This window comes from Oncorhynchus mykiss, chromosome 10 (assembly GCF_057628025.1).
Source record: "Oncorhynchus mykiss isolate SJ-2025 chromosome 10, ASM5762802v1, whole genome shotgun sequence".
Lineage (NCBI taxonomy): Eukaryota > Metazoa > Chordata > Actinopteri > Salmoniformes > Salmonidae > Oncorhynchus > Oncorhynchus mykiss.
Genome location: NC_143031.1, coordinates 44,154,302 through 44,167,439, shown reverse-complemented (window position 1 = coordinate 44,167,439; position 13,138 = coordinate 44,154,302). Strand labels below are relative to the sequence as shown.

General features: G+C 41.2%; 1 protein-coding gene across 3 annotated transcripts in view; it reads right to left on the bottom strand.

The window, feature by feature from the left end:
• Window positions 1-13,138, bottom strand: part of LOC110533971 (pyruvate carboxylase, mitochondrial) — a 96,580-nt gene that overhangs the window by 20,124 nt on the left and 63,318 nt on the right. For all 3 annotated transcript variants that reach the window (XM_036990381.2, XM_036990382.2, XM_036990383.2), the window contains 4 exons: window positions 1,903-2,047; window positions 1,291-1,380; window positions 937-1,158; window positions 75-231 (listed from right to left, as the gene is read on the bottom strand). In XM_036990381.2, coding sequence (XP_036846276.1) covers window positions 75-231; window positions 937-1,158; window positions 1,291-1,380; window positions 1,903-2,047 — 614 coding nt within the window. The remainder of the gene's footprint in view (window positions 1-74; window positions 232-936; window positions 1,159-1,290; window positions 1,381-1,902; window positions 2,048-13,138) is intronic.

The window sequence follows — 13,138 nt, the reverse complement described above, 5'->3', positions numbered from 1 at the left end:
TGTGAAGGCTGGGGTTGAGACGATGTGTGTTCTAGTTGGAGTAGGGGTGTTTGATCCAGGGCAGAGGTACTGACTTGAACACTGCGTTGTCGGGGTAGTTGGTGTAGCCCACAGCGTTGGCTCCTCTCAGCAGCATCTGGAAAGGCACATTGGGCAGCAGAGCTCTCAGCTCCTGCAGTCGTTTCCATGGACACTCGCACAGGAAACGCATTGCCACATCAAAAGTGGCACCTACTCAGAAGAGGAAAGATCAATATCTGCCATAGCAACAGACTCCATTGACGAGAAAGTCCATAAAACAGACAGTAAAATGGACAGATTCCCCTGCATAGACAAACTTTCCTAGTCCTCCAGAGACTGATGGACTTCCTCCCTAGTCTGATGTCCAGCTCCCTCAACATCAAAAAATGTTTTTTGGACACTGTCACAATAGTTTTGCTTCAAAGGGGGCCAAGATGATTTTCTGCGGCCTTAGTTTGTAAAAAAGTGCTATCCAAATAAAACATGGATTTCATAAGACACTTTGCTACAGATGAAGAGAGACGGAGACTTTTCTTCAGTCTTTACTTAGAAACGTACGGCCAGTCTGCCCGTATCAACTTCAAAAACAGACTTGAGGAGAGCCCACTCCTGAGTAACCCAGACGCAGTAGTCGACTCACTTGCTCTGCTCAACGATGTGAACCTGGCCCTGGGGCAGTGTCATATTTTCTCTTCACCCTAGCAGTTGATTCTATTTGACCTTTAAATTGAAACTGTGACTTTTGAAAACATAACGTCTATAAATGATGCCACTGAAACAGAGGCAGGTGGCAGATTCGGGCCAGAGCAAAGCAGAAAGCGCAGATTGAGATGGAGAAAAGTGTGATAGTAGAAAGAAAGAAAGAAAGAAAGAAAGAAAGAAAGAAAGAGAGAGAATAAAGGAGTAGAGGCTCACCTCCCCAGTTCTCCACGCTAAAGAGATTGCTGAAGTTATGGGCCACGAAGGGGGCGACCTGTTTGAGGTCGTGGGTGCGGACACGTGTGGCTAGGAGAGACTGGTGGGCATCTCTGAAGGTGGTGTCCATGAGCAGCAGACCCTTGTGGGCACGCACCGCCTTGGCAAAGCCCTCTGGACCCTCCCTTAAGAGGACTTCACGGAACCCAACTGGAGGCTCACCTAATCCACATCAATACATACAGCTTTCACTATGTTGTACTGACTAAATCAAGACAAAAATGGACTGCTACAAGAAAAAAAAACATGTTTTACAGGAAGCTGGTAGGAGGTTATGTAGGGTTGGAGTCTTACCCAGAGGAATGGGTGGGATCACAGGATCGATAGAGGAGGGCTTGGCCTTCACTGGGATGGGAGTGGTGGGGCCATTTACCATCACATGACCTGAAACCAGACAGCAGGAGGGGGATCAGAAAACTCTGAGTTGGTCATCGTTGTATGCATTTCAAACCAACCAATATCATTATATGGGAGACAAACATACTACACCCCCGACAGCATATCTTCAAGGAAAAGAATGACTCATAGTAAAGGTGTCATTTGTGTGAACGGATGATGTCAGAGTTCAATAGTCAACATGATGTACAATACAACACACTTCATGGGTAGGCGATGCTTGAAGAAACAGCTGTGCCGTCAATAGTCTTTAGTGCCAGCCAGGCATGAATTCATCTAACTAACTCACCTCTTGATCTAGGGGAGGGGAGTTTTAATTGTTAAATGAATCAAGACTATCATTAGCTGCACTTCAGATGACTGAGTAAGTGTTGACATGTCTAAACGTCAAATAGAAATCTACACACACAAAGAAACGTAGAATTCTGAAATAAACAATTGTTTGAAATGGAGTTCAAGAAGAGTTATAAAAAAATACATGTAACTGCAGTGAGTTGAAGACAATTTTACCCAGGTAGTGCAGCAGCTTCTGGGCTCGGTTCTGGACCGGCTTGAGGTTGAAGAGCTCCTGGTTCTCATCTATGAACTGGGTGTCAACGGTGCCGTACAGGAACTGATCGTTACTCAGAACGTTCTGGAGGAAGGGGATGTTGGTCTGTGCAGGGAAAAAAAGGAGAGCGAGAGAAAAAGAGGGAAAGAGGGAGGGCGAGAGATGTTAAAATGACAAAACGGTTGACAAGACAGTCTGCATGATACAGAACACCAGGGACCGAGAGAGAGAGAGAGAGAGAGAGAGAGCAGTGCCTGAAAATGCAAAAACACTGCTGAAGTGCAAATGGTCTTGAAGGGGCGTGAGGTCATTCTGCGGTCAGTCCCAAATCAAAATGACTTGCAACACTCAATACCGTCACACTGAGTCCCATCCTCTGTGTGCACTATCAGGCCAAAACACACAGCGCAGAATACACAATGTGATCAGTGAGCAAAACAATCCCAGAATCCCAGCTAATCCTCAACATATGCACTGCATGTTCCCCTGTGCCCTGCTGCACATCTGTCTCAGGTGCCCTGGGGTACACAGAGCGAGAAGCCACAGCCAGAGAGAGCGAGACGCAGAGAGAGCGAAGAAACGAGAGAATATAAATGAGGATAGTATAGGCTACTGCTCAAGTCTCAAGATCTTAGACCATCTCAAATCAAATCTCTACTACACACTTCAAAACAGCATATAGTCTAGTAAGCCTACACAGAGCCAGCGCTCGTACTGTACAGCAGACCTAATTACAGGGCCTGTAGCCACAAAGCATCTCAAAGTAGAAGATTGGTTGTACAGTAAGAGCTGAGCATTTAGATATTTTACTCCTACTGTTATGGGTAAAAAATTAAAAAAATAAAAAAAACAGCCGCTTTGGTCATAATTAGGGTTGCAAAGGGAGGGTACATTACTGGGAACTTTCTAAGTTTACCAGTAACCTACCTGCATTTTGGTAACTTAAGGATTTTAAGTAACTTAACTTTTGGGTACTTCAAAATTATCTCAAGTGTCTTTAATTATCTCTGGCCCTCTGTGTGGCTTCATCACATGTAAAATAATCAAATAAGAATGAACAAAAGCTGTAAAACTATCCTAAATTACACCGAGTGTACAAAACATTATGAACACCTTCCTAATATCGAGTTGTATCCCCTTTTTCCCTCAGAATAGCCTCAATTCATCAGGGCATGGACTCCACAGGGATGCTGGCCCACGTTGACTCCAATGTTTCCCACAGTTTTGTCAAGTTGGCTGGATGTCCTTTGGGTGGTGGACCATTCTTGATACACATGGGGTAAAACAGTTGAGGGTGAAAAGCCCTGCAGTGTAGCAGTTCTTGACACTCAAACCCGTTCTGAACGGCACACATACACAATCCAAGTTTAAATTGTCTCACTTAAAAAAAAATAAAAAAAATAACTTGTCTCCTCCCCTTCATCTACACTGCTTGAAGTGGATTTCATTTGACATCATCATTTCAAGTGACATCATTAAGTGATCATAGCCATCGCCTTGATTCACCTGGTCAGTCCATGTCATGTAAGAAGCAAGTATTCCTCATTGTTGTATACTCAGTGTATAAACCATCAACTTAGTGAATACCATCGGTATTTAATGAGGGTTTCAGAATGAATTATCCTTTATATGTCTCGGTTGTAAATGTTTTGGTGACAAACAGGTGTCAGTTGTGAAAGGTCGATAATTGCAGAGTTAATTGAAATTATTCCCATTGTTGATTAGAATCTTTTTTTCCATGAAATTAGGCTATTTTCTCTTGAACCATATGGTCCATGGACTAGAAAGTCATGGACAATAATATGATATAAAAAAGAATATCAAATAATATGGACACGCCCCTTGACTATTTCCACATTTTGTTGTGTGTTACAGCATGAATTTAAAATGGATTAAATTAAGATGTGTCACTTGCCTACACACATACACACAAAAGGTGGAATTATGTTTTTACATTTTTTCTTCAAATTAATACATTTCAAAATGTTATGCAACATTAAGCCTACTGTGCCAAAGCAATTTAGAGTTGTTAAACGGGAGTGACAAGTGTGTTGATAACGGTAATATCAAAATTCCTATATTAATAACTAACAGAATTGGTTAAAAAAAAGGCTATGCATGCCAACATATTAGCCAAGAATTAAGATGTTTATAAATCAGAGCAGGAGCTGAGCCTGTTTGCCCTCACATCGCTTGCTCCCCCGTAGCTCACCAGCTGATGTACAGTGAACAAAAATATAAAACACAACATGTAAACTGTTGGTCCCATGTTTCATTAGCTGAAATAAAATGTCCTAGAAATGTACCATACGCACAAAAAGACTTGTTTAAATTCTGTGGACAAATTGGTTTACATCCCTGTTAGTGTGCATTTCAAGACACTGATCAAACAGCATGACCATTACATAGGTGCACCTTCTGCTGGGGACAATAAAAGGCCACTAAAATGTCACAACACAATGCCACAGATGTCGCAAGTTGAGGGAGCGTGCAAATGGCATGCTGTCTGCAGGAATGTCCACCAGAGTGGATTCCAGATAATTTAATGTTAATTTCTCTACCATAAGCCGCCTTTCGTTTAGGAGAATTTGGCTGTATGTCCAATCGGGTTCACAACCGCAGACCACACCAGCCTAGGACCTCAACATTTGGCTTCTTCACCTGCGAGATGATCTGAAACCTTCCACCTGAAAAGCTGATGAAATGGAGTTTGCACAACCGTAGAATTTCTGCACAAACTGTCTCAGAGAAGCTCATCTGCGTATTCGTCGTCCTCACCTGGGTCTTGACCTGACGTCGTAACCGACTTCAGTGGGCAAATGCTCACCCCTCAGAGCCTGGTTCCTCTCTAGGTTTCTTCCTAGGTTCCTGCCTTGAGGGAGTTTTTGCTAGCCACACATCGCTTCTACATCGGCATTGTTTGCCATTTGGTGTTTAAGGCTGGGTTTCTGTACAGCACTTTGTGACATCAGCTGATGTAAAAAGGGCTTTATAAATAACATTGATTGATTGACCTTCGATGGCCACTGGCACGCAGGAGAAGTGTGCTCTTCATGTATGAATCCTGGTTTCAACTGCACTGGGCAGATGGCAAATAGCGTGTATCGTGTGGGTGAGTGGTTTGCTTACATCAATGTTGTGAACAGAGTGGCCCATGGTGGCGGTGGGGTTATGGTATGGGCAGGCATTAACTACGGGCAACGAACACGATGGCAATTTGAATGCACAGAGATACCGTGACGAGATCCTGGAGGCCCATTGTCGTGCCATTCACCGCCATCACCTCAGCCTGATCAACTCTATGTGAAGAAGATGTGTTGCGCTGCATGAGGCAAAATGGTGGTCACACCAGATACTGACTTGTTTTCCGATCCACGTCCCTCCCTTTTTCTTTTAAAAGGTATCTGTGACCAACAGATGTATTTCTGTATTCCCAGTCATGTGAAATCCACTGATAAGGGGCTAATTAATTTATTTCAACTGAAAGACTTTCTTATATGAACTGTAACTCAGTAAAATATTTGAAATTGTTGCACGTTAAGTTATTTTTGTTCTGCGTATACAGTACATTCGGAAAGTATTCAGACCCCTTGACTTTCTCCACATTATGTTAAAGCCTTACTCTAAAATTGATTAAATTGTTTTTCTTTCTTCAATCTACACACAATGCCCCATAATGACAAAGCAAAAACAGGATTTTAGAAATGTTCGCAAATGTATAAAAAAAATATTTATAAATGAAATATGACATTTACATAAGTATTCAGATTCTTTACTCAGTACTTTGTTGAAGAACCTTTGACAGCAATTACAGCCTCAAGTCTTTTTGGGTATGACGCTACAAGCTTGGCACACCTGTATTTGGGGAGTTTCTCCCAATTTTTCTCTGCATATCCTCTCAAGCTCTGTCAAGTTGGATGGGGAGCGTCGCTGCATAGCTATTTTTAGGTCTTCCCAGAAATGTTTGATCGGATTCAAGTCCGGGCTCTGGCTGAGCCACTCCGAGACTTGTCCCGAAGCCACTCCTGTGTTGTCTTGGCTGTGTGCTTAGGGTTGTTGTCCTGTTGGAAGGTGAACTGTCGCCCCCAGTCTAAGGTCCTGAATGCTCTAGAGCAGGTTTTCATCAAGGATCTTTGTACTTTGCTCTGTTCATATTTGCCTCGATCCTGAATAGTCTCCCAGTCCCTGCCAATGAAAAACATCCCCACAGCATGATGCTGCCACCACCATGCTTCACCGTAGGGATGGTGCCAGGTTTCTTCCAGCCGTGACGGATGGCATTCTAGCCAAAGAGTTCAATCTACGTTTCATCAGACCAGGAATCTTGTTTCTCATGGTCAGAGTTCTTATGGTGCCTGAGGAGTGGTTTCCGTCTGGCCACTCTACCATAAAGGCCTGATTGGTGGAGTGCTGCAGAGATGGTTGTACTTCTGGAAGGTTATCCCATCTCCACACAGGAACTCCGGAGCTCTGTCAGAGTATCCATCAGGTTCTTTGTCACCTCCCTGACCAAGGCACTTCTCCCCTGATTGCTCAGTTTGGCCAGGTAGCCAGCTGTAGGAAGAGTCTAGGTGGTTCCAAACTTCTTCAATTTAAGAATGATGGAGGCCACTGTGTTCTTGGGGACATTCAATGCTGCGGAATTTATTTTGTACCCTTCCCCAGATCTGTGCATTCCTGTCTCAGAGCTCTATGGACAATTCCCTCGACCTCATGGCTTGGTGTTTGCTCTGACATGCACTGTCAACTGTGGTACCTTATAAAGGGAGGTGTGTGCCTTTCCAAACCATGTCCAATTAATTGAATTTACCACATGGTGGATTCCAATCAAGTTGGAGAAACATCTCAAGGATGATCAATGGAAACAGGATGCACCTGAGCTCAATTGAGTCTGATAGCAAAGGGTCTGAATACTTATATAAATAAGGTATGTTTATTTTTAATACATTAGCAAAAATGTCTAAAAACCTGTTGTATTCACTTTGTCATTATGGGGTATTGTGTGTAGATTGAAACATTTTTACCTCATCCATTTTAGATTAAGTCTGTTACATAACAAATCATGGATAAAGGGGTCTGAACACTTTCCCGAATGCACTGTATGAGCAGGTCTGCTTTGAAAACTTTAGTTCAAAAACCAAATAAAGTTTGTAAACTTTGAGAAGGGCAAAATTAGTCCATCATGGTTGCATCAGGATGATGGTTATGTTTACAGTATGCTGCAATTCATTAAATTTGGTATTCAATGTTGATAAAACATACAAATTGGATCGTTCTTGTTCTCTAGTTATGTAAGAATATGAGATGTAGCTTGTGCCCTGACACTCCCTGCTCTCTACTAACTGTTTTGTGAGTCTTGCTGTTAATAACTTGGGAAACCATCAAGAACAAACCTAGTTTAATATATATTACGTTTTCAGAATGACTGCTTCAAGTGGGCGGGAAGGGAAAAAAAAACAGCCCTTTGAGGACAATGCATCTGGGAAACGCTTCAAGGCCTCTTCTTTGGACTCAGTGATCAATTACGCATCCATGAAACCGCTTCCAAATTAGCCATTCATGATTAAGAGAAAGGCACAAAAAAAAAAAAAAATCAGGTCAGTTTGCCTCAAAAATATTCCCCAATTTGTCAACTGGCAAAAGTTCTGACAGTGTTGTGAAAATTGCCAGCCTCAGTGGGTTTTTTCTACACTCTCTGACAGTACTGTTCTGTAAGGTTCAGAGTGCCAGGCACTGCTGTCCATGATCTAGAATAGATCCTCTGCCATGGGACGTGCATCCACCATTGTCCAGGCTGAATAACTTTGGATTGAAGCAAAATCAATTTCCCCCTGCAGCTTCACCAGGTAAATCATTCCACAAATTTCCTGCAGCTAGATTAGATTCACACATTTATCATCTAAATTATACACAATAGTCAAAATGAGAGTTAGGTCTGTGGTGAAAGACCCATGTCACGTCTTCATATACACCAGAGTAAATAAATAGACTAAATAACCATTATGTTTGTGTCAGGAGGCCAGCATGACCAAGCTCTCATTGGTTTGATGCATACAACAGTTTCACTGTAGGGTGGGTGTTACACTGTACCAAGTCCTCTATATATATCCCCAGTGTATGTCTGGCTGAGGTGGAGTCACTCCCCTCACCTAAAAACCGCAAACTAGCCCAGAGTAGAATAAAAACAAGGATGAGAGGAACCATTGGGAGGAGGAGGAAGATGGGGCTAAGTCTTCCCTCCTCTCCTTTGTCTCATTCCCTCAAATTCAGGGTAAAAAGCCATGCTGTCAGATTCAGCTATAGCGCTGGTGTTAACCTGTATTAACCTTAATCCCTTCTGTTTGGGTTGAGAATCCTACTGTAGTCCTCTGTGCTCTTCTTTATCATCCGCAATCGATTCTTTCGAATGCCATACCGTACAGCCCCAGACCACTGCATGGAAAACAAGCCAGTATTACAATCTTCTTTATTCGCTCAAAAAACTGCTGAACAATCAGATATCCCTCGACCACAAGTTAACATTCAAGGCGCATTGGGGAACATTGCGATCAACTTGTTAAAAAATGTATAATGACTTTTAATATAAAATTAATCAAAATGTTGAATATTTCATAAGAGGAGAATGGCTTACCAAGAAAAGCTTCAGAAAGTACTCATTTAAGGCAGAAAGAAGTTTGAGCAATCAAAAAAAAAAAAAGGCAGAGATGTATTTTAGCTCATCCATTGTTCAAGATGAGTACAGCTGACTGATGCTTCGTCGTCAAGCTGACATCTTCCTCAGATTGACCTGACCATTGCACTTAGTGCCTATTTACAGCCTAGTGGCCTATTGAAAACACTAATGTAAGCAAATAAAATAATACAATTAATAATAATAAATAGCGGTGAGCAGCAATGAACGGGGTTCACAGGATAACAGTGACAAAGGTACAGTGCTGCCACATTTGAATGCAGTAACAATTCTTTCTCAAAACCATCTATCCTGTTAGTCACTTTACACCTACCGGTCAAAAGTTTTAGAACCCCTACTCATTCAAGGGTTTTTCTTTATTCTTACTATTTTCTAAATTGTAGAACAATAGTGAAGACATCAAAACTATGAATAAATGTTAAATAAATATGAGATTCTTAAAAGTAGTCACCCTTTGCCTTGACAGCTTTGCACACTCTTGGCATTCTCTTAACCAGCTTCATGGGGTAGTCACCTGGAATGATCTCAATTAAAAGGTGTGCCTTGTTGAAAGTTAATTTGTGTCATTTCTTTCCTTCTTAATGCGTTTGAGCCAATCAGTTGTGTTGTGTCAAGGTAAGGGTGGTATACAGAAGACATCCCTATTTGGTAAAAGAACAACTGCATATTATGTCAAGAACAGCTCAAATAAGCAAAGAGAATTGACAGTCCATCATTACTTTAAGACATAAAGGTCAGTCAATTCGAGTCAACTTTGAAAGTTTCTTCAAGTGCAGTCGCAAAAACCATCAAGCACTATGACGAATCTGGCGCTCATGAGGACCGCCACAGAAAAGGAAGACCCAGAGTTACCTCTGCTGCAGAGGATAAGTTCATTAGTTTCCAGCCTCAGAAATTGCAGCCCAAATAAATGCTTCAGAGTTCAAGTAAGAGACGCATATCAACATCAACTGTTCAGAGGGAGACGGCTTGGATCAGGCCTTCATGGTCGAATTGCTGCAAAGAAACCACTACTAAATGACGCCAATAAGAAGAAGAGACTTGCTTGGGCCAAGAAACACGAGCAATGGACATTAGACCGGTGGAAATCTGTCCTTCGGTATGATGAGTCCAAATTGGAGATTTTCGGTTCCAACCTCAGTCTGTCTCTCTCTCTCTGAGGATCTGAGCCCTAGAACCATGCCTCTGGACTACCTGACCTGATGACTCCTTGCTGTCCCCAGTCCACCTGGTCATGCTGCTGCTGCTGCTCCAGTTTAAACTGTTCTGCCTGCCGCTAAGGAACCCTGACCTGTTCACTGGATGTGCTACTTTGTCGCGGACTTGCTGTTTTGGACTCTCTCTACCGCACCTGCTGTCTCTAAATCTGAATGATTGGCTATGAAAATCCAACTGACATTTACTCCTGAGGTGCTGACCTGTTGCACCCTCTACATCCACTGAATATTTGTTATTTGTTTAACACTTACGGTAATTACATGATTCCATTTGTGTTATTTCATAGTTTTGATGTCTTCCCTATTATTCTATAATGTATAAAATTGTAAAAAATAAAATAAAAACCCTTGGACGAGTAGGTGTGTCCAAACTTCTAAATGGTACTGTATGTTAACTTTGATTGTGTCCTATGAAACAGGTCTTTCAAAGTTTTATGCAAAATTAACCTCTCTAGACCTGGCCAACATCCAGTGAGATTGCAGAGCGCCAAAATCAAATACAGAAATGGTCATTATAAAAATTCAGACAACAAAACTTATTTTTACATAGGTTTAAAGATTAACTTCTTGTTAACCTCAAAGCTAGGGGGCAGAATTTTCACTTTTGGATAAATAGCGTGCCCAATTTCAACTTCCTGCTACTCATGCCAAGAATATAAGAAAAGAAAAGAAAACACTAAAACAGTTTCTAAAACTATTTGAATCATGTCTGAGTATAACAGAACTTATGTAGCAGGCAAAACCCAGAGGACTAACTGTTCAGAATGTTTTATTTTTTTCCCCATCTCTCTTCCCTAAATTGTCTTTGCCATTGGATATTTAATAGCAATCCATTTCCAGTTCCTACCTACCGCTTCCACACAATGTCGCCAGTCTTTGGAATATGGCTGAGATTATTCCTTTGTTTTATCAGGAAGTAGGCCAACTCGGAACGGGGGACACTTTTCTGAGTTGCACAAGAAGTGAAGAGCAGAGCTTTTTTCTTTTCGTTCATGTATTGAATACAGATTGCCCCGTCTACAATTTGATCGATTATTAACGTTTAAAAATACCTAACGTTGTATTACAAAAGTAGTTTGAAATATTTTGGCAAAGTTTATAGGCAACTTTTGAAATATTTTGTAGTGACGATGCGTTTTTCTAAGCTGTTTTTTTTATGGATCAAACGGGCTCGTACAAAAGGACATATGGGACATATTGGAGTGCCAACAAAAGAAGCTCGTCAAAGGTAATGCATATTTATATTTTATTTCAGCGTTTTGTGTAGCGCCTGCTATGCTAGCTCTTTTGTTTACTTCTGGTGCAGATGGGTGCATGCTATCAGATAATAGCTTCTTATGCTTTCGCCAAAAAGCATGTTTTAAATCTGACATGTTGGCTGGATTCACAACGAGTGTAGCTTTAATTGAGTATCTTACGTGTGATTTAATAAAAGTTTGAATTTTAGAGCATTTTATTTGAATCTGGCGCTCTGCATTTCCCCTGGCAATTGGCCAGTTGAGATGCTAGCGTCTCCCTATCCTCAAGAGGTTTTAATCCAACCACGGTGTCAGATTTATAAAATGCTTTTCGGCGAAAGCATTCCTAGCCCAGAACATAGCCCAGTTGACAAATTATTAAACAGTAACCAACCAAGCAGAAGCGTTACAAAACTCAGAAATAGAGATAAAATTAATCCCTTACCTTTGATGATCTTCATATGGTGGCACTCAGAAGACATTCATTTACTCAATAAATGTTCCTTTTGTTCGATAAAGTCTCTTTATATCCAAAAACCTCAGTTTTGTTCGGGCGTTTTCTTCAGTAATCCACAGGCTCAAACGCAGTCAAAACAGGCAGACAAAAAAAATCAAAATTGTATCCGTAAAGTTCATAGAAACATGTCAAACGATGTTTATATTCAATCCTCAGGTTGTTTTTAGCCTAAATGATCTATAATATTTCAACCGGACAATAACGCAGTCAATATAAAAGGTAAACAAGAAATGCACTCTCTCGGGATTGTGCATGAAAAAGCTCTGCGACACGGTAGGGTCCACTCATTCAGACTGGTCTTATTCCCTCATAAGAATACAAGCCTGAAACCATTTCTAAAGACTGTTGACATCTAGTGTAAGGCATAGGTACTGCAAATTGAGTCCTAAGTCAATGGATACTGTAATGGCATCGAATAGAAAACTACAAAACAAAACAAAATTCCTGAATGGATTTTTCTCAGGTTTTCACCTGCCAAATCAGTTCTGTTCTACTCAGACACTATTCTAACAGTTTTGGAAACTTTAGAGTGCTTTCTATCAAAATATACCAGTTATATGCATATCATATCTTCTGGGCCAGAGTAGCAGGTAGTTTAATTTGGGCATGCTTTTCATCCAAAATTCCAAATGCTGCCCCCTACCCTAGAGAGGTTAAGCCTACTGTGCCAAAGCAATTTAGAGTTGTTGAAACGGGAGTGACAAGTGTGTTGATAACGGTAATATCAAAATTCCTATTTTAATAACTAACAGAATTGGTTAAAAAAAGGCTATGCATGCCAACATATTAGCCAAGAATTAAGATGTTTATAATCAGAGCCGGAGCTGAGCCCGTCTGCCCACAATCATCACTGGCTTCCCTAAAACATGAAACAAATCATCACTGAGTTCCTAAAACATGAAACACAAATGACAAATTCATACTCATGTCATAACACTAGCTAGCTAGCTGGCTAATGTTAGCTAGTCAGCTAACTTGCTAAATAGCAATGTTAGTAAATTAACTTCATGACAAAAAAAACATGCAATCATTTGTCTGTACATTAACATATTCCTCTCAATTGTAAATTTTTTGCTTGACTCGTTATAACTACTTACATTTGCTTCCCCCGTAATGTTTTGTCAGCCATCTTTGTCACCAGGGATGGGTGGCTCGCATCAAATTTGTCATTGGAACCACTTGATAGGATTGGTCATATAAAAACCTTGGGACCCAAATGCATAATGTGTGCTCTAACTCCCCCTTGTGGTGGTCTGGAGCAATGAAGCCGTGACACTGGGTACCTCCCAAGTCCCACAGTGTAAGCTTGCAACTTTTAAAGGAGGAACCACTGTAGGTGCGTCCAAACTTTTGACTGGTACTGTATATTTTCAGAATATCGACCAAAACCTCTCTCGTTCCATCTTCTCCCACTGCCGGCTACTGGGCTTCCTCTCACAACCGCATTTGGAAGTGAGTGGATACGTCAAGCAGATGACTCACTGCCGAACTTAACATGATTCATCATCATGGTAATGTCTTGATGACCCTAAA